This window comes from Oenanthe melanoleuca, chromosome 7 (assembly GCF_029582105.1).
Source record: "Oenanthe melanoleuca isolate GR-GAL-2019-014 chromosome 7, OMel1.0, whole genome shotgun sequence".
Taxonomy (NCBI): Eukaryota; Metazoa; Chordata; class Aves; order Passeriformes; family Muscicapidae; genus Oenanthe; species Oenanthe melanoleuca.
Genome location: NC_079341.1, coordinates 32349290 through 32371701, shown reverse-complemented (window position 1 = coordinate 32371701; position 22412 = coordinate 32349290). Strand labels below are relative to the sequence as shown.

Sequence of the window (22412 nt, the reverse complement as noted above, 5' to 3'; positions counted from 1 at the left end):
CCCACTCAGGAAGGAGAGATTAACAGGCACAATAATGTGAAATAGTATAGCAAAAGCTGCTCATCCATTCAGACTAATCTGGATGCCTTTAAATCTTATTTTTGTTGATGGCAATGATGCTTTTCACAGCTGATGCTGATGCTGAGAGGCATAAATACAAACTCTGAGACTGTGAGTCTTTGAGGAGGAGTATTTCAATCCATTAGTCTGAGAGTGGAAGAGTTCTCTGGCAGTTGTGATTCTTATGTGCATCCAGGGAAAATCAGCAAAGACCAAACTCTTCTGGTGGCTGCATCTATTCTGCCTGAGTTTAAACAGGATATGTAAAAATATGAAATCAGAAAAAAAGGACATTTTACCTGTCCTTCTATCATTTGTTTCTTTCAAGTAAGCAGAGTTTATTAAGATGCAACTGGTTAGAGTGTTAACTAAAAGCAGTCTGAGTGGTTGTTTGGCCAACACCTTCCTATTTTTTCCAATCTATCCCCAGTCTTTAACCAGTTCTGGAACAAGAGGTCTTGCAAACTTTTGGGTATTGTTTTTGTTTTTGTTTTTGTTTTGGTTTTGGTTTTGGTTTTTTTGTATGTAACATTTTGGAATAGATACTTAAAAAGCTGAAATCATTTTCAGAAGCCATTAACAAATACCTCAGGCTTCTAACTCAGCTGTACTTGTGTCATAGGAGAGATTCTTCCTCTTCTTGCTGAAATTTAGATACAAAAGAGGATCCTTTATCAATTTCAGAGGGATTCTTCTCACAACTAGCTAAAAAATGAGATCTCTGGTTTTTATATTTATTTTTATGTACTCAAGAAAATATTCAGCAGGTTTATCTTGCACCATTTGCCCTGATTTGATAATAAAATAATTTTAAATAGTGGATCAATTGCACCTATGAACTGTGTTTTAAATTTCTAAGTTTGCTTTATTTATTAGTTAATAATTGTTAATTTATTTTAGTTACTATTAGTTAATGATCATTAGCTAATACTTATGTAGCTGTTGCACTTCAATAATGTAGATTTTAATTTGAAAACAGAGAAACTGGGTGATTTGTAGACTAAATGAATTTAGATTGCTAAATAATTTGAATTTTCTTTCTTGTATAAAGCTTTTCTAATTATAAATTTCAAACTACAAGGATGTAAACCGTACTTTTAGTGTAATTTGTATTTATTATCTACAAATATTTAGAAAACCTTTTGTACAGTTTGAATATAATTCACAGTAGTGTTTGATGTTTACCACTCATAGATATGCCTAAAATATTAAGCTAAAATAATGATACCATTTGTTTCTTTTCCAGATTAGGCATCTTTGTGGTTTGGCAGTATTTGAAAATTATTTATATACATTTAATTCAGATAACCTGAGCCTTTTACGAATAAACAGGTACAATGGTACTGATGTTCAGGCTCTTGCTAGGCTGGACAATGCTAAAGAGATCCGTGTGTACCAGAAAAGACCTCAAGCAGCAGGTAAGATCAAATTTCCTCTCTAGAAAACACAAAACCAGACAGTAAGTGCTTGTGCAGTTAAAAAGGTCCTACCAGAAAAAGAAGTATCTGAAGATGGAGTGAAAATTTGTCCTCGTGAACTTTCTGTTCCTTGAGCTGCCCAGTTTTCTGTGTGCTTGTTCCACTTTTCCCTTCTCTAAGCTCCAACTCAACCCTTTCCAGAGAATCCAGTTTGGAGAACTGGCCAAGAGCCCAGCTCTGCACTGTGAGAATTGAGCACCTTCAGAATTGTTGGATGTGCAGTGCTGCCCACGTGCTTTGGGTCTCAGACCTCAGAGACTCCTGGTGTCTCTGGGCTGCTCTCAGACCCCACATCTCAGCTGAGCTCCTGCCTTTGGGGCTGCCAGAAAGGCACAGGGTGTGGGCAGCCAAGCTGCCAGCACAGCCCTGGCCAGAGAGAGGAATGCTGTCAGGGTTTCCTTGCTTGGTGTGAGTGTCAGCTTTGCCATCTGTGAAGGAAATCTTCATTTTCATCTAGAATGAAAAAAACTCTTTTTATGTCAGAATTTTTTGGTAAAACAGCAGTTTCTGAGGTCTGTGGTCCTGTATGACTGTAATCTGTTCACATCCTTTCTGTATGCAGAATGTCAGTGGGAGTTCTGGGAACTTTGTGCAAAGGTAGGAAGATCCAAAATGTTTACCATGACTCTTTATGAGAATTTCTTTGGCATGACTGATAACAATAAATCGTTGCCATGACTGCTTAGACAGAAAAGCCAACACATCAATTCTCAGTGTCGATGTTTCTAAACAGAATGGCTGTTTCTGGAGAAGTTTCTGAAGTGGGAACAAACTAAATTGATGTAGAGTGGGTGAACTAATTTTCACCCTGGAGCTGAGGGCATTGATTTGCAGATGTCAATGTCTGAAGGAGGCTGCAAAGACTTTCTTTGCTATTATCATCCCTCTTGTACTCCTGAGGGAGTCAGAGAGGTTGAGTAGAGGAGAGGCATGAGCACACTGTAATCTTTTATTACATCCTGTGATTACTCCACTACTCCTTTTGTTTTGAATGGACATGTTTGTTGCTTGTCAAATTTCTCTGTAAAAGCTGTCTCAGCTTGGTGGAATTTCTGTACTACCTTTAACCTTATCGACCCTAAACCACTTGATTGCTTTCTTTAAAAAAAAAAAAAAAAAACAAAAACAAACTGAAAAGCTTGAGGTAAAGTAGGAAGAACAGAACATTTTTTTTGCTAGAATACTTTTTTCTGTTTAAAGCCAGCTTAGTAAATCTAAAATAGTCTGGTAGATTTTGTTTTCTCAGTATATTGTCCTAAACAGGTAAAAAAAAAAATACAATTAGGCTTCTAATATAGAACTGTGCATTTGGAAATATGGAATCAAGGGAAAGGGATTCTTTGGCTTCTTCAGCTGGATTTATATCCCAATTGTACAAATCTGCACCCCATCCCTGGAAGTGTTCATGGCCACGTTGATGGGGCTTGGAACATCCTGGTCTAGTGGAAGGTGTCCCTGCCAGTGGCAGGGGTTTGGAATAGGATGGGCTCTAAGGTCCTTTCCAACCCAAACCATTCTGTGATTCTGTGAATATGGAAAAATTCTGCAAGGCTTGTTCTGTTCTTCAGTTTCAGCACACCTATCTGCCCAGAAAGGTGCTGTCTAATGGAGTTGAAGGAACACCAGACTGTGTGGGCATGGGATGCACTCTGTCCTCAGAAAATCCCAACCCACCAAATGAACCAAAGCAACAAATGCAAAAGGGGAGAAGTGTCAGCTCCCCCAGGGAAGCCCTGCCTGGCCAATGCTGAGCAGGAGCTCATTCCCAAAGGGGTGACTGCACACAGCCATGGGCATGGCTGGATAGCTCTGGGCATCATTGGCCTGGCTTGGATATCATCTTTAAACCACACCTTCTAGCAGTGATATTCTGGGCAAAGCTTTACGGTGCCACAAATCCCCTTTATGTCTGTTTTTGCTGTGTGTAACCTTGCTCCATGCTGCTGCATGCCACGTCTGTTCTCCCGTGGCTCTGAGCCGTGCTGTTTTCCCCGCCGCAGCCAGAAGCCACGCGTGTGAAGCGGATCCGCACGGGATGCCCGGGGGATGCTCCCACCTCTGCCTGCTCAGCAGCAGCTACAAAGCACGGACCTGTCGCTGCAGGACTGGCTTCATCCTGGGCAGCGATGGCAGGTCATGCAAAAGTATGTTATTGGAATCAGGGAGCCATCCAGGGGATGTTCTGGGTGTTCTCTAGCAAATCACATGGGCTGCTTTGGGGAAAGTTTGTTTGTAACGTGTACCTGATGCTTTGTTCACATGCTCCTTCCATTCCCTTAAAATTATTTGATTTGGCTTAGTTCACAGGAGTGACAGGTTAAACCTGGCATGCTCAAAGAATACTGAAAATTATCACAAGTTTTACATTAATCAGTAATGTAAAGTTGAGTAAAATGAGTAAAATGTAAAATGAGTTCCAACCTCACTCTTTATTTATCTGCCATGCATTTGCACAGCACACAGGTACTGGAATGCTGCTTAATAGTTTATCACATCTAATTTCTGCCCATACAATCAACTTAGAGCACAAAAGCAGAACATTCATGTGAACAAATCAAGGTTTTTCTCGGAATACTTTGTGAAAGCAAATGTGATTTGTGCAGCTGTGGTTATACCTAACATTACATGTACACAATCTGTTGGTCACCTACAGCCAGCAGGAGTTTTGAGGAATGCCTGGTTTTTCCCTGGTTTTTGCCTGATTTTTCAGTAAAACAGTGTTGATTTAGTTCAGATTAAAGACATCCAGTTAGATACTCTGATGGGTGCTGGTAGATGGATTTATTTGACCTCAGTCAAACTTGTTGCAGTTTTCACTGACAGTTCCATCAAAAAGCCCTGAGAGACAGCAGGAAAAGTATTTAGAGAATTTTAAGAGGTATATTGATAGTATTAAGCCTCTAGGGATATCTATAAGTATCTTCAAAGGAAAGATCACTTTGCTAAGCTTTAGTTATTTGTAATCAACTTAATTATTTAAATTGTAAAAATCTTAGAAATATAAACTATTGATATCCATGTTTTCTACATCAGTTGGAAAGAACAGAGTGTGTTGATTTGTTGTTTTCCTTTAAACATGAAAGAAATTTAATATTTTTTTGTCTCTTGATTCTGAGAAACTTAAGGTGGAAAAAACGTGTTTTGTATATGCTGGTGTTTTTAGATTTTAAGATAATTTCAGTCGTGGTCTATATTCCCTTGATAGATCCCAATGAATTGTAAAATTAAATATCTACAGAGCTATATATGTCCACTTCACAGCAGATGCAAAGTTATTCTGTGATTTACAACTGCTTTTTCAGTGTAAACTTTTACACAAAAAAATAATTAGATGTAAGCAGCTCACTGAAGTAAGTTGTATTTTGAAAAAGGTAGTGTAATTACTTAGATTTTTTTTTTTTTTAAAATCTAGATACCTTCAGAATATATGAAAGTTTATTTTTTGGTATCAAATAAGGCTCCTGCTCCCCACTAATTATGCCAGCTAATTAAACAGGGACATTATGCATTGAGAAGAAGATTAGGCTGCATCAGTTGTTTATGTTTGTAATCTTTCTTTTGCAGGACCAAAGAATGAATTGTTTCTTTTTTATGGGAAGGGACGGCCAGGAATAATCCGGGGAATGGACCTGAATACCAAAATATCTGATGAGTACATGATCCCCATAGAGAACCTGGTCAATCCTCGTGCTCTGGACTTCCATGCTGAAACCAATTACATTTATTTTGCTGATACCACCAGTTTCCTAATTGGGCGACAGAAAATTGATGGCACAGAGCGAGAAACAATCCTCAAAGACGGTGGGTGATGCTCAGCGATGATGACATTCAGAGACGCTCACTACGAGAAGTTAAACTGACATTTGCAGATAATTTAAAGGGTTTTTTGGATCTCCCATGGAAAAGAGACACAAATCTGACCTTGAACAGAATTTTTTACAACTTCCTGTTTGGTTTTTTTCTTTTCCTAAAGGGCAGAAATGTAAAGTTTGGTTAAGTCACTGTTATGTGAGTTATGGTTAAGTCAATGGTTAATATGGTTAATTCTGTTATGGTTAAGTCACTGTTATGAATTCTTACTTTGTCCATTTAAGCTTATATCCACTGGTGAGTAACTCCTGTGTCTCCACTGTGTCCTTCCATATTTGTTGAGCCATCCCAAATCCTTGCAGACTTTATAAGACTTCTGCACTCCAGCCTGCATCACACTGTGGATTCTGGAGCTTATTCAAGTAGTTTGGCAGAATGAGACTGTCTGTAGTGCTTGAAAACTCATTAGGAAAAAGACATTGTCTTTCCTGGTGCATTTTCCATTGTGCAACAGTTAGACCTAAACATTTATTAGAACCTTAATTAAGATGCTTGTAACATTTATTATAGCAATGAGAGAAAATGCCAGCAAGTCTTTAGTTTCCACATTTCTCACCACACTGAATCTCCCTGGTCGAGAATCATATCTCATCATACCAAATGTTGTTGCAGTGAAAAAAGCTCCCAGTTTGTCAATTGGTGTTTTGTTTTCCTTCTCTGAAATACTGCTTCAGCAGGAGGTAGCACTGCCTCAGCTGAAATTCATTCTACAGTAATTATTTTCTGGTCCTCAATCTAAGAAGCATAAATATTCATCTTATCCTTCAGAGAGCTTAATATCTTGTGAATGGAAGCTCAGGACAGTGAAAGTAACTAAAATACCATTGTTTTAGCAGGGGGATGTTCATTCCCTGTCATTCATAGTGCATGTTTTAACCACAATTCCGAGGAGCCATCTCCTCTGTGCAGTGATATGATGCTCTTTCAATGTAAGGTCTCTCCTCAGAGTCTGCATAAAGATCCCTTCAGCAGCAGTTGCAAGGAATAGTGACAGGATCTTTACCCTGCTCTGGTGAATGGTTAATAAAGGGCATTTGTCTCAGAAAATAACAAATACTCAGCTGTCAGTCTGGTAATTCTTCATTTCACTGCCAGCATGGGAATGGATAATGTGCATCTCACATCTTCCATTGCTGACTTTCCTTTTCTAACTCTGCATTTCGATTGACAGCAAAGTAGTTCAGATTTGGAGCAGAGGAAGGAGCAGGAATATGTAAATTAAAACATTATAAAGGAGCAGCAAGGAGCATCCTGGCTGAAAGGTGTCAGACTGGTTGGGGTCAGACACGTTGGGATTCGTTTACTCAAGCATAAATAAACTTTGTATGCCAAACTAGAAGATTGGTGATGTTCCTGTAAATAATGTTCAAGTGCAGTATCTACTCTCTATAAGTACAACATAGCAAAAATATTAATGCAATACTGAAAGGGCTGTGGATTACCTGATGATTTATTACTGGTGATTCTACTATTTGCAAAGACCAAAAATATGTCACTGTCATTCTCCCCTTCCTTTTTTCCCCAGGAGCTTACATTGTTAGTTCTAACTTGGTGTAGTTTCATAACTTTAAAGTATATTTAAAGAACATTTGTTAATGTATTTTTCATGATTTAAAAAATTAATATGGCCTCCAGCCATAACACCTCCGCTTTTATTCTTGTCAATTCTCACAAACTCAGCAGGGACAGATTAAATCGTTCCTTGGTGGAAGGCTACTCCAGAAAATCAGGTGTGTCAGGAGGTGGTTTAATATTTGCTCTGAACAGCATGCTGCTAAGGGCTTCTAGCTGTGGTAGGTGCCACTTCTCAGATTAGAAGTTGGCTTTTTTCGATGACTATCAGTTTTTTTTGAGAATGTAGACACTCGTTCAGACAGCACTGCAACTCAGATAATTACAGTTTGCCTACATGAGAGCCTGATCCTACAGCTGGTGGCTGGGAATTGAGATCACTGAGCACCTCACACTGCTGGAGTTTGATTTCCCAGATAGTTTCAGCTGTGATTTTTGTTTCTTCACTTTGGGCAGCAAACTGCTGGGTAGTGTTGATAACAATTTGACAGCCCCCAGCACAGCCTAGCTTAGAGCTGGTGGCACAGCTGCACTAGTACTGTACTTCCACCAGCAACAAAAATTATAATTAACCTTTCAAGCTTGCATGTAAAATCAGCCTTTTACATAAATAATTGGGAAAAAAACCCAGACATTTTTAAATGGATCTAGGTATTGTTCAGTCAATATAACATGAACACAAGCTCACTGTTTTTTTTGGGGGAAGGGGTTGCTGTGGGCCTAAAAGTCATATAATATTTACTTGTAAATATTAGTCAAGATGGTCAACCTTTTGCTTAAACAAGGCCAAAGTCTGTAAAGCTCTTTGGAAGCTGTTTAGATGGTTGGTATATACAATAATTATTTTCCCACCTGGTTTTATGTTAATCTAGAATTTTTGGCACTATTTATTACACATGACATTGATGAGCTTGGCTATTCTGTACCAAATTATACATTGTGCCTGTTTTCTGTTCCATAGAGAAAACCAGTGTGGCAAATTGCTGCCTCTAGAACTGTTTTTAAAACCTCACATTTACATTCAATGTATTTGGAGTTCTCATATTAGTGTTGGTAGTAAAATTCTGGTGGAAATTCCAGAATTACAAATGTTAACTTTTCAATTAGCAAGTGAAGAATGATCACAGGGGTATTTTATTACCTCATCCCTTTTATGCTGAAAGGACTTTACTGCAGAGCTGAATTACTTGTAGTCAAATCAAGACAACAATGGCAGAATGGCCATTGTTTTCTTCCTGTTTACAACTTAGTGTGAAACCCATTTGAAAAGTAATTAATGTATTTAAAGCTTTTAGATAGTGAAATAAAAGTGAATTTGTAATTACAACTCCACAAAAACAATGAAAATTACAGGGTCGTGCTGTAGAATTCTCCTTAAAATAAAAAAACAACATTCTGGTATATTGAGTATCTAGTTACCATCAGGGGTTTTTTGGCTTAGATTGTATTTAATTTAGAATCACATTTGCCCTAAAATTCCTGCAGGAGGCAAGGGAGCTCAGAGACATCATTGTATGAAGCTGAATAGACATGGAGCAAAAGTCCTGTAAATTTTAGAATGTATCCAGCATTCTAATCTAATAGATTTTGCTGCTGATACCAATATAGCCCACATTTGTACTCATTTGACTCCCAAAGAAGCAAAAAATCAGCAAAATATTTTCCTTAAAAAGATGAACTTATTAATATAAAGATCTGGTCTTATTAGTACAAAAACTGTGTTTAGCTCAAATTGCCTGTGTCAGAACAGGATAAAAATAAAGTGGGTTTTGAATAAATCATTCCTTGTCCTCAAGTCTGATTTTACTCATGTCAGTGTTTTCTTGGCTTGAGCAAAATCTGCTGAGGCTCTCAGAGCTCTATAGGACTTTTCTTTCACAGCTCAGTTTTGTCTGCCTGTTTTTGTGCTGCCTGTTCTGTTCAGCAGTTGTCTTTTTTTCCCCTGAACCTTGGGCTCCAGGTCCTTGGTAAAATTCTCTCTTCCCTGCCATTTTTAGCACTTTCCTCAGCCCCTTGACCACTCTAAGACCAAGGACCTGTCCTCATTCAGGAACTTTCATCTGCCTCTGAAATTGTTCAACATCATCCTGTTGTTTCATGTCCCAGTGAGCTCATTCTGACACCTTTGCTTCCCTCAACCTTCTTAAACCACAAGGAAAAACAGTTTCCCAAAAGTGCAGTGGTGTTCAGCTGTATCAGAAAAAAATGTTAAAACACATTTTGCAGACTCCTCAGCACATGACACTTTTTAATTTTTTTTTTCCAAATAACTTTCTTACAGGATGTATTGTCATCTCTATAGCTGTGATTGATTTACAAAATTTAGGTTTAATTTCTTAAATGAATAAGGTTTAGTTGATACTTAAGTTGGTACCAAATATCTGTAATTTGCTTCAGACCTTCAGTAGATAAGGGAAAAAAGCCATTTTAAAAATATGATGTGGATATCACATCATAAATAGTGAATATAAGTAAATATAGAACATAAATAGTATTAATCTGCTACTACTGTTCTCTCTCTCTCAACAGATCTTGATAATGTGGAAGGCATAGCAGTGGACTGGATTGGAAATAACCTGTACTGGACCAATGATGGCCACAGGAAGACAATTGCTGTTGCCAGACTGGAAAAAGCTGCTCAGAGTAGGAAAACTTTGTTGGAGGGGGACATGTCCCACCCTAGAGGAATTGTTGTCGATCCTGTCAATGGGTATGAAGAAACTGATTTTTCTGTAATGATTGTCTTTGATGCATAAATACAGGCCTGAATTTGCTCAGGGTGAGGTTTGTAGAGTCAAGAAGCAGTCTGTAATCCTTCAGGAGTCTGTAATATCTGTTACTCCTGCACAGCCTTCTTGGCCTGAAGCTTTCAGAAGAATTTGTATTCCTGTCACTGTTGAGTGTCTGTCCTGCTAATCTGAATGTGATTCACCTTTTTCTCAAACAAATTGAGGGTGTAAGTCCCATATGAATTTTTAATATCAAGTGAATTTTAAGATGCTCTCCTGTTTTCTCTCTCTGTATTCTCAATTTCTGGACCATATCCTTGTACACATTGGTTTACAAATCTGACACAAGTACTCTTCATAACTTATTAGCTCAAATTAATTTTGGTAGGCTGCATAATAATAAAAAAAAAAAACAAAAAAACACACATTATATTACTATGGTACAATGGAGGTTTACTTAAAAAATCACTGTTAAGTTTGTTCAGGGAGTTGTCACTGGAGAATAATGTAGGTAGGTAGTTTCAGTGTGGCTGGATTGATTGCTATTTTCCTATTATAGAAAATATTTACACTCTCAAGTTTCCCCTTTTGAGCCTGTCCTTTGAGGAGTGGAATTGGCTGTGGAAAGGCTGCAATTCATTAAGGTCAGATAGTGAGGATATAAAATCGGACCACGAACCATAACCACACCTGCAATTACTTTGTTAAATTTTCCAGCTCAGTAAATTCAGGGCACAGGAAACAGTGTATGAAGATGTATTGCCTGAAAAGAGCCATTATATAAAACACTTCTCTAATAAAATAGCGTGTCCTTCATGATTATACTTCTCATGGAAGCTCTTCCTGAGGGATAGCATTTATTATGGCTTTTTAATTGTGTTTCCAAAATTTGAGTCTTGATTTAACTGGTGTTGGAGCATTAACTGCACTTTGAGATACAATTAAAGCACTGACACAAATGCCTGTCACTGTGAGCAGGTTTTAGCTTATGGCAGGATAACTGGAATAAGGACAGACAAAAAGTTAATGGAGAAAAGCTCAGTAATTGCTGTTGAGAAGTCATGTAAATATTTGTTAAACATATTTTGTTTCCCAATAAAATAAGTGCCTTATTGACCTGTGTCTGCCTGAGCCTCAGGGCGTGTGCAGGGTTTGTAATTCTGTGATTAAACTGAGTGCTGTTGGAGTCAAACATGCAATGGAGTGTGTAAGCCTTGAGGATCCAAAATGGAGTGATGTTCTTTGCACATATTTACAAAAACATTAAAAGAACCCAAAGCAACCTTCTAGTGGGCAATTTTAGAGAAATTAAAAATAGACAAAAAAGCTGTATTTGCATATCTGCAAACTGGTGCAATGCAATTTTTGTCTTTTTTTTTCCAGTTCCTCATAAATATCAAATTATGCTTATACTTAAAATTGCATTTGAATAAATATTTTTGATCAGTATATTTGACATAATTTAGACAGGCATGATAATAAAATAATTTTTCATTCCAGTGTATTGTTCCTTTGTAAATTCAGTACTTAAATTCCAGGACTTTATTCTTCAAAGTACAGGCCACTGAAATGGTTAATGGATTAGGATCACAGAAGCTATTTCTCAAACATAAATCTGGTGAAAAAAAAGTAAGGTACATCAATAGCAATTAAATCATGATAACTTAAACAAATAGGATTTAAGATTGGCATGATGTTTTTGTTCTCTATAATGCTTATTAATTAAGTCATGGGTTTGACTAAAAGTTAACATCTGCTGTCTGACAAATATTTTCATTTATGAAATGATCTGACTGTATGTGATACAATCTGAATTGATTCACAGAGTGCTTACAGGTTTCTAAGTATTTCTTCCCATTAACTCATTTTTCTTAGGGAAAAGCAGGTTAAAAATAAAAAGAAAAGTGGTGTTTCTTAGCATATTTGCTACCCTCTGTTTTTGCACAAGTTCAACTTGCATATTTTAAATGGCTGAAATCACAGTTTTCAAGGGCAAATTCTGAAATAGAATATGATATTCAGAATAATTCAATAATGAAAGGTTTATTCTGTAGTGTCCAGTAGAGAATGGCTCATAGAATTCCTCTGAGTCAGTACCTTTATAGGAGTTAGTAGATTTTTCTTTTTTAACTTTTCCAAAGTAATATTGGTGCCCTTCTTTCAGACTTTGTTTGTGATATTTTTTTTTCTAAATCTATATTGCTGCACTATAAGCCGTAAAACTATGCCAAAATTGCCTACTGGCTTTTTTTCAACTAATTTTCACAGCAACTATTTCTAAACATTTTTGTGACAGACAAAGTACTCCTAAGAGTTTTCTGAGTGATTTATGCTTTCATGTAGGATCTGAAGTTCACAGTAAGTCAAGGTTTTCCTTTAGCTCTAAAATCAGAGTGCAAATAATTATTGTGTTGCAACTTCTTTGATAGAATTAGGTGCAATAAAAAGGAGATTTACATCATAAAGGCAAATTAGACCTGGACAGAATAAGCTCACTTTAAAAATTTGAAGTTTGTGGCAAAGTCAACACAAGTGATGGTTTAAAAAGAAACAGCAAAGAAACCCCATAATTCTGGTGGGAATAAATAAGGTCTTTTCTTCTCTATTGGTTCTCTGGTATCGTGCAATTTATCACAATATGTGGAAAATACCATAAGTGTCACTTCAGCAGCATCCAGTGGTCAGGGACAGTAAATAAGAGTTGCAGAAACAGCAATGGAAAGGAACATGCAAAAGTCAAAATTGCTCTGGCTTGGATGAGCTGTTGCTAAAAGCCTTCGGTACAATTCACCTGATTAAAATGGGATCTGAATGCTCATTTTTGTAATCCCCTAGATGGATGTATTGGACAGACTGGGAGGAAGATGAAATAGATGCCAGCGTGGGGAGGATTGAGAAGGCCTGGATGGATGGCTACAGCCGGCAGGTTTTTGTCACATCAAAGATGCTCTGGCCAAATGGTTTAACTCTGGACCACCGTGCCAACGTGCTCTACTGGTGTGATGCCTATTATGATCACATTGAAAGGATCTATTTGAATGGCACTGACAGAAAGGTAAAAGAGAAATGCCACAGGCATGTTCTGTCTCTGGGTTTTATTGTGTTACATTCAAAATGCTTCCCAAGGTTTTTAAAGTCTGCAGAGCCCTGCGGCGCGTCCGGTGTCGCCTCTGCTGGAGCAATGGTGGCAGTCTTGAGAGAGAGACTGAAACACAGCTTAGGCTGTTCCTCTGTCCTAAGTGACACCAAACCTGATTATTATTTAACATATTTTTTTCATGTGGCAATGAGTTATATTTTGATTGAGCCATGAAGCTGCAAAGAGCTTTTTGGTAGAAAAATCCATTTGTATTGGCTTTGCCAGAGGCAAAGCCTTTTCCTTGAACTTTCCTTGAACTTTGCTGGCTGAGCTGTTTTTTTATGAATGTCTGGGCCTCTTTTGAGCATTTATGGTAATATTCAGAGGGGCAGCACTCAACGAATGCTGTCAAAGATGGAGAGAGATTGCTTTTGTTGTTACTAACACCTGCACTAGCTGGATACAGGTCTGTGCAGACATTCTGTGTGGGTTTGTAGAAGCAGCAAGCACAGAATAAGATACTTGGAAAATGGTTAAAGCTCAGACTGGAGACTGATAATTTGGGCAAGTTTTACCATCTGCTTCATAAAATTAGTGACTGGTGAATAATAAGAAGCACATGCCTTTACTTGTTTTACTTTGAAGTGTGTCACAGAATGGTTCTTTTTTTTTTTAATGATTTTTCTATATTCCTGAGATATAACAAAAAATTCATAATTACTTGAATTTATGTAGCTGAAAATAACTATAAGGTACTTGTTTTTGATCCATAATAATTTGTATTTAATTATAGAATATTTTGGTCAAAATGTAATTGGATCAGTCACTTCTATAAATCTTTAATGCACTAAAGATTTTGAGGGATAGGGAGGTTCTTAATTCCACCAATAGCTGTCAGATTATTGACTGATTGATGAATTTGCATCAAAAGCAGTTCAGAGATGAGGAGTTTTGACTATAAGAATTCCAAGTCCAAAGAGAAAATTTGAAGGGCAAAAGGGGATGATGTTGATCACCTCAAAGAAGTATTTTAGCTGTATTTATCTCCATGTTTTCTTGGGATTGTTCTAGAAATAGACAAGGAAGGGCATATGAGGAGCTGCTTCCTTCTCTCTGCAGGCAAGGTAGAAAAAAGGCTCTTGGTTGGAGCAGGGATCCCAGCCAGAAGAAGGAGACCAATGGCTCCAAATTGAATCTTCTGGGATAGAATCACAGCATTATAGAATTGTTTGTGTTGGGAAAGGCCTTAAGATCTTCAAGCCCAACCTTTAACCCAGCACTGCCAGGTTCACCACTAACCATGACCCTAAACCCCACTTGGATGTCTTTCAAGTCCTCCCAGGGTTAGAGCCTGTACCACTTCCCTGTTCCTGTGTTCTCTGATGGAGCCCACTTAAAGTGAATTTATATGAAGGTTTTTCTCGAGTTCTGCTGCACAGAAGGGCTTTGCACTCTTTATTTAATTTTATTGCAATGGGTTGTTATGTTTGTAACTGTATCTCAGTTGTCCTACTTCCTGTTTTACCTTCTCTGAAAAATTAAAGATTCTTTTTACCTTGCTGATGCTCACCTACCACTAATTAATTGCAGGTAGTCTACAGTGGAAAAGATTTGAATCATCCTTTTGGACTATCACATCATGGAAATTATATATACTGGACAGATTACATGAATGGGTCAATTTTCCAGTTGGATCTGGTAACAAGGAATGTGACACTGCTGAGAAGTGAGAGGCCACCTTTGTTTGGGCTCCAGATTTATGACCCACGCAAACAGCAAGGTACTTACACAGTTTCTCCAGAGGTCTGTTATAAAAGGACATTTTCCCTTCGAGTCTCCAAGTATTTTGAGGTGACTGGATGAACAAAAGTAGAAAAACAAATATAGGTTGTGGGATGAGAGAGTTACTCTCCAGAGTTTCAGTCCATTGATGTAGAAATTGATTCTCTCATAAATACTAAAATGTGAATCACAGCATTATTCCTGTCTGAATTCCTTCTATGCATTCACACTGCCTTTATTGCCCTTTTTCCTTGTGTCTTCAAGAGATGCTGTTCAAGTATCAATTACAAAGGGTAACATACTGCATAGGTATAAAATATATGATTACATTTACCTTCTCTTAAATGAGATCATAGATCCTGCCTGTATTTTTTTTTTTAATTTGCTCCTCCATCTTGGTCTACAGTCAACACTGTATGCTGCACAGAAAAAAAGTAGTTCTTTGAGAGTAGAGGAAAAATCCATAGTTGTTGCTACTTATATCAGTAGAGACATGAGATTAAAGCCATAGGTTTGAATGGATGGAACTTAGAAAATACAATTGCTACTCTACAGGTAAAGTTAAAAATGTGTTTTAATGAAGAAACTTTACATTCCATTTACTACATGCAGTGCTCCTATGAGCTGTTGAGTATTTGCTCACTTTTTCTAACATATTTCTAATTACCAGAATGTTTGTTTGGTCTGACATTAAGCATAAAAATAAGCATCTGGAATTAGTATAGATAAAATGCTATTTAAAAGATTATTTTTTTATTGTTTAAATATTCGCTTTTCTGATACTGTAAGCATCTGATTTTCCTTTACCTAAACCAAGCTGGTCTGTGTAGCACTGTGCTAATTCAGGATTGCTTCAACAGTGTTCTTCTTCTCACAGCTGCTTTTCAGGGGCTCTCTCTGACATTCAAAGACATGTAAAAGTGTAGTTTGTTTGGTCTTTTTTCTTGGCTTGTGTTGGTTGGTGTTTTTAAGGCCAGTCTGGGCCCAAATCTACCCTCAAGGTGGCCAAATTTCAGAATGCAGTGTCTGCTAATAGAAGATGCACTGTTTGCTTTCAATACTACTGCTGCTTTATTTGGTACTCAAAAAATTCCTTTATTTATCAGGAAAAAAGGGACATTTAATGATATTGCTGTTAGTTTCCAAATAAGCTGACACTAGAGAGAAAGTATTGCCTCTTAGTTTTGCTGAATGAGCTAAAGTCTTAAGGGAGGGAATTTGGCTTGTTAATATATTCTTTGTTTGAAATTGTAATTGGAATTTTGCAAGCTAACTGCAGCCTTTAGGAACTTCCCTTTTTGTCATGCTCAGTGAGGTTGATCTTGCCATTGTTCCCAAAGGAGCATAAAAATTTCTTTTAAAGAAACTGTGTGTGTGCATGTTTTCCTTGTAAAAGAGCAGGCTCAAGGCTGAATTGTTGAACAGAGAAAACCACAGGAAACCACTTTATGGACAAGTGGTATATTAAAGATTACATGCACACACCTCAGAAACTTTTGGCTATGGTATTTTGTGGCTCTGCTTTGATGCTTCTGGTCTTGTCACTGTCTCCACAAGCAGAAACTTTGTCATTTCATTTGGCCACAGTTCAATTAGACTGGCATTTTTGTCAGGGGGCTTTTCCAGGATACTGTCCCAATGCTGCTTTGCTTTGTGCTCTGGGCAGGGACATGAAACTTTTGGGATATCCTCAAGGAGAGCTGTTTTTCTTTGTCTCCCTCTCAAAGGAATGAGGCATGATCCCCTTGAGGAGGAATGTCTTGGTTTTTTTCCCCCTTGCTTTCAGAGCTTAGAATTCACCTTACTTTCTTAGGCTGAGTCTATGAATCAAGAATTCCTAAAAAATGGGAAGGTGAAGCAGAATAATCATAGGAGTTGGATTTGCACTCACAATATGACCCTGCCAAGGCCTGCAGGTATTTCCACTGCTTTGAAAGGCTGGATTGCTACTTCCATGTAAATAATTCCTGTGGAAGGGCATTTGCAGCAATTTAAGTGGCCTCTTTTGAAGTCAGCTAATGTTTTAACCCCTCAGATTGCAAAGAAGAGCTTGAGCACCAGGCTGCTTCTCCTCATGTGTGGAGGATGATCCTTAGAGTGGGCTTACACAATTTAACAGTACTTGAGGTTAGGTTCATTGGAAGGTACAAATGCAATAAAAACTTCACTGTATCTCTTAAATTAGAAGATTAAACAAAAACAAATATGCTTATTTTTTTTTGGTTTTTTTTGTTTTTTTTTTTAATCACACTGTTGGTTTAGCTCTGGACTAATATTTTAGCTAATTAAAATGGAATTGGCCTAATTTATTCACATGCAACTGACAGGGCAGCAACTGTTTAAAAAGCTCTCCAAATATGAAAAATATGATAATAGCTTTGAAAGTATTTTAAAATTTTGGGACTATTTTAAGAACAACCATATAAAATAGCTGTTGGGAGCTGTAGTCAAGGAAATTTAATTTCCCAAATACTTAATAGCTTTATAAATTCTACAGCTTGTTCAATAAAATGGCTTAACCTATTTGAACTGTGTTTTGGGAGACATTTCAGCCTAGGAGTCTCTTCAGCAAGACTGATGGGACTCAAGGTCTCATTGCACCTTCAGGTTGAAGACTGCACTTTATAAACCTTTTTATCTTGGATCTTTTTGCTTTAACTCTTGGTACTTCTATTTTCCTTGTCATCATCCCCTCTTTTATCATTTTACCTAGCACATAACCCACTGAGCAGGAGTTTGTCATCCCAATTATGAGGTTAAGTAGGAACTTTCATCTTCAAGATGGACCATTTGGCTTTGATCTAGTGATTTAATTTTTTATGTTATTTATTTTCAGCTTTCATTTGGCTTCAGAATCATGTACATTTCTATATTTGGCTGAAATAGTTTTTTATTCTGTCACCTTATTCTCTTTTAGTGGGCTGACAAACTAATGTACATTCTTTAATTATATCACAGCAAATGTTTTGACTTGTGCTATGTAATTTTGGAGTCACTTTTGAAGATTGTATTTTGGTTTGTTTATTTCTGCAGCTTCTGAGAACTTTTTAAACCTTTATGTTACTGACAACCTTTGATTTGTGCAATGGCCCTGTAGAGATGGAGATCCTTTCAAGGCTACTTTGTCTGAGGCTTTGTTTTACCTGAGGTTTTCCAAAATTTAGACTCAAATATATTTCTTATATTTTTGATGTTTTGTTCATAATATTTTGGTTTTGGGGAGCATAGATGTAACAGTTGACTTTTTTTTGTGGTTTAGGTCATAGTCTCAGATTGAAGTCAGGATCTAATAATGTGTATTAAGTGTCCAGTCCAAGCTCTTTCTAAAATTGTGATCAAGCCCTCAGACTTGTCAGAGAATTCCCATTTTCCCAGGTTCTACATCTGTGTTCTTACCATCTCACTCACACCCTGTCCAGTGAAAGTACAAGTACCACAATGGTCTTTCACATGATTCTCTATTAATGATTTTGCACAAATTTACTTAAAAGTTCAATGGGGCTTTAATGGGCTCTTGACACATTTTCTTCTAAGACATGTTGTGTATGGTGGATCAGAAAAAGTATAGAAAAAGGTTATTAGGCACTGCTCAATATTGTAAAACATATTAAGGTATATCTTAAAATATAAAAATTTTCAAAATCCTAAATTATTTGCTCATTACCTGATGTTCATTTGATAATTTAAAGTGATTTCCTTCACCTGCAGGACTGGCTCTGATGGGACAGTTTAATATCCATGTTCATAGCTCCATGAGAACTTAATAATATATTTTCTATGAAAAGTGAAGTGAGGAGATTTGAGGAGAAGGAATTATGTGTAGTCTGTTTTAACTCAGGAAACTGATAAATGTTTTCTACACCTTTAAAAGGAGGGACTGCTTTTTACTCAAACAGGAAAACAAAACAAAAAAAAAAAAAAAAAAAGTTGTTTTAATGTAAAGGTTCAGCAGACATGAAGTTTTATATCTTGCTTGGTCATAATCACATCTCACCAACAGCTGGAATCAACAGAGCTTTGCTCATGAGAAGCTGGGGGTCCCCAGCAGTGCAGCTCTGAGCAATTAGGCCATGAGCAAAGTGACACAAAGAGAAATGGTGACATGTGTGGGCTCTCAGTGACTTCAAGTCTGGCTGTGTCAGGAATGAGGTGGTGAGGGTGCAGCAGCCCCTTGGTGGGTGGTTAAAACACCTGACAGCTGTCAGTGCCTTCATGGGAACAGCTTTGGGCCAGGAACAACAACACAGGAAAACAAAGCAGAGCAGAGGCAGATGTGCTCAGAAAAGAGTTGTGGAATATTTGTCTATATTCTATGTATCATAAATCTCTTTATACTTTTGTTTTCTCTTTCTTTTTTTCCTAATCTGTATTTGTAGCCACATTGTTTTAAAGTGTACAGATGCCAATTAACCTCAGAACATTCCTTTGCCTGCAGTTTGATTCCTTGAAGTTACTGTGTGTTTGTAGCTGTGCCAAATATTTTGCAGTATTTGTCCCCTTCATAAAACAGGCAGATAAAATGCTGTGAGCTGATGGTGCAGTTTTTTGTGGGTTACTACTATTATTATTATTATTATTAATTATTATTATTATTATGTATTGCAACCCTTAACTAATGATGTTTAAATATTATAAACCACAGTAACCAAACTATAAGAAGAATGTTCTCGTAACATGAGAGGAAAGTAATTGTAAAAATTCTTCATCTGTTTATATTCCTGTAGGAAAAAGAAGAAGAAAAACAAAACAAAAAAAAAAAAAAAAAAACCACCAAAAAAACCAAACAAACCAGAAACCAAAGCAACTAAACCCCTCATTGTTTAGTCCTAGCATGGCTGTTATTTTTAAAGTTGTTTTTATTTCTTTTCCCAGGTGATAATGCCTGTCGTGTTAATAATGGAGGCTGCAGCACTCTTTGTTTGGCCATTCCTGGAGGCAGAGTTTGTGCCTGTGCTGATAATCAGCTTTTGGAGGAAAACAGTACAACCTGCATGAGTAAGATTCTTACAGAATATCTGAGTTGATGCTGCTGTTAAGGGATCAAATCAGAACTGCAAATAAAACCAGAAAGTGTGGCCTCCTAGAGGGTCTATAAGATAAAGAAATATTGCTTGAATAAATATTCTAGTTTACAGAATAGAAAGGATTTTTCAAAGAAAATAGAATACTAAGTGCATTATTTAAGGATAAAATGCATTGGAAAATATTTCAGCATGTCTGATATAATAAAGCACTTAAATAGTTCACTGAAATATTTTAAAAATATCAGAAATAAATCCATATAATTATTAAATTAAATCTATATGAACAGTTTTCTGATTGTTCTACTAAGTATCTTTAATGGAAATCCTACATTGAAATGTTCATGATGAAGCTGTTCATAAAACACATCAAGCAGATGTATTTATGTATAATAGATACTGACACAGACTGTGCAAATATTGCTGTCTTTCATCTTTTCTTGATATATATTCATTGAAACAATGGTAAAAATTGTTCTAATAAAAGGTGGGATTTTCAGGTAAAGTAATAACTTGCCATGTGCTACAGGTATTTTTTTTTAATGTTTAGACTGGTGTTTTTGACTTTCTAAAAATGTTCTGTATTTTCTCTAAGTGTCATTGATGTATTTCTTAAAATGAATTGTAACATTTTATGTAAGTCTCCAGCAATAAGCTTAGTAAGGATAAGTAAAGCATAAGGATTATTTCATAACATTATGGAGCCTGCAATGATCAGGCAGAGCCACCACTTTTTGGTAAAAAACTATTTTTCTTTTTAGCAGAAATAACTGGAATGGGGACTCCTCACTGGTAAAGTGTAATGTAGCCATTAGGAAGAGAGGGTAGAGACTTTGGGATTGGAATGGGGCAGGTTTCCTGCTTTTTCCCCAACACACTTCACTGCCTGGCTCTTTGCAAGGACTCTGGTATTCCTCAGAGGGTCCTGGACTGATGTGTGGCATTTACACATGAAGCATTCTGAACCTGATGTTGAGAAATTCATCTGCCTGGATTTATCAATAAGCTTGTAGCTTGCTACTTAACTCTACCCCAGCAGAATTTTATCCTTTCTTCTCTGCAGAGTCTGTACCAGTGCATAATGCAGGTGTTTGAGTTGTTGCTTGGATACAAGAATCAGCTTTTTAGTAATCATTTCCTATCTCTAAATGTGCACAGATTTTGGCCAATGTCTGTCAGAATATTTCCTGTTTGCTTTTGATGAAGTTTTGCAATATTTCAAACTGATATTTTTCACTGTGATCAAAACACCAACTTAAAAAACAGTTTGAGTGCCATCTGTTCAGAGTTTTTTCATTTATTAGAAGTTCATTCTATCAGCCATGCACTCGGGTATGTGTGCCACTACAGAGTTCAGGTGGAGTTACCTCAGATGCGCCAAGTTTGCATAAAAACGCTCTGAAGAGCGAGAGCAAGAGTTGATATGTATTTATATAGGGGCAGTATCTCATTCTGGGTGTATCAGGCAGATACAGAGATGTGCTTGTTGGATGTTTTCCCCAGTTAAAGAGGGAGAAGAGCTGCCCCAGCTGTGCAAGGCAGAGCAGTTCCAGTGCAGCAACAAGCGCTGCATCCAGGAGCGCTGGCGCTGCGACGGGGACGACGACTGCCTGGACGGCAGCGACGAGCACGCCGACATCTGCTGTACGTATGCACTGCCCCTCCCACCCTCAACCCATGCTTGACTGCAAACCAAACCAAACCAAACAGTGCCAGCCAAACAAAAGCAATCATCCCTAAGCTGTTCGTGCAAATCTTTCATTCCTTATTTTCCTGCGTGCAGGAACAACACTCCTTTCAAATTTCACTCGTGTGCTCTTTACATAGCACAGTGCCAGAGCAGCCATCCTTTGGGGTTGGCATAGTCATTCCTGATTCTTTAAATATTGGTGGTTTTTGCTGTTTTTTCCACTATTTCTTGCACGGGTCACAGTATGACACCCAATGGGAGGGAATGAAAACAGGGAGCCAGGCTCTTCTTGGTGGTGTCACTAGCTGGACAAGAGGTAATTGGCACAAACTGAAAAGCATTAATTTTATCTAAACTTCTGAAAAATAACACTTTTTTACTGTCAGACACTGGAATAGATTGCCCAAACTGCTTGTGGTGTTTCTGTCTGTGGAGATTCTTGAAACTCCCATGGACACAGTTGTGAAAAACCTGCTCGTGCAAGACCAAACCTGGTCTTGCTCAAGTAGGAGATTACACCAGGGGACTTTAGCAGGTCCCTTCTAAGCATGAAAATTTCTGAAATTGTATAATGGATTTCCAGGGAAAAAACACAACACAACAAAACAAAACAAAACAAAACAAAACAAATCAAATCCACAAATCATCAAGCCAACAAAGTAAATGAACCTCTTCTCTCCCAAAACTCCCCCAAGAAAACCAAACCAGCAACAAAACCAAAACCCAAATCCCTATAACACTTGCAGAATTAAATTAATATATATTGTCTTTAAAGTTACAGTTTTACAAGGGATATATTTTTTAGCTGTAGAGGAGTTCCACAGTTGAAATGAAAAATAATAGAAAACATAGCAATTATGTCCCTGTCATTTCTGGAAGGAACTTAAGAAGCCTGCTTTAAAATTAATGTCACAGCACTGAAATTCTCCTCCTTACTCTGTTTGTCACAATGCTTTCTATTTCTGTCCTTAGATCATTTCTCTAAACAAAATCTCCTTTACTGAAATGAAAGTACAATATTTCTCCCAGTCAGTTGTAGACATGAACACTCTTCTGCTCTGCAGTATTGTTCTATGTGTCTGAAAACTCTTATCATAATCTCTTTGCCTTCTGTCTGAGACCAAACAACTC

The 22412-nt window shown here is 37.3% G+C and overlaps 1 protein-coding gene across 1 annotated transcript in view; it reads left to right on the top strand.

Moving 5' to 3' along the window:
• The window catches only part of LRP1B (LDL receptor related protein 1B), a 610286-nt gene that overhangs the window by 390855 nt on the left and 197019 nt on the right, over positions 1-22412 (top strand). Inside the window, exons 9-16 of the mRNA XM_056496787.1 lie at positions 1307-1478; positions 3539-3682; positions 5103-5339; positions 9510-9690; positions 12545-12764; positions 14379-14568; positions 19443-19565; positions 21095-21235. Coding sequence (XP_056352762.1) covers positions 1307-1478; positions 3539-3682; positions 5103-5339; positions 9510-9690; positions 12545-12764; positions 14379-14568; positions 19443-19565; positions 21095-21235 — 1408 coding nt within the window. The remainder of the gene's footprint in view (positions 1-1306; positions 1479-3538; positions 3683-5102; positions 5340-9509; positions 9691-12544; positions 12765-14378; positions 14569-19442; positions 19566-21094; positions 21236-22412) is intronic.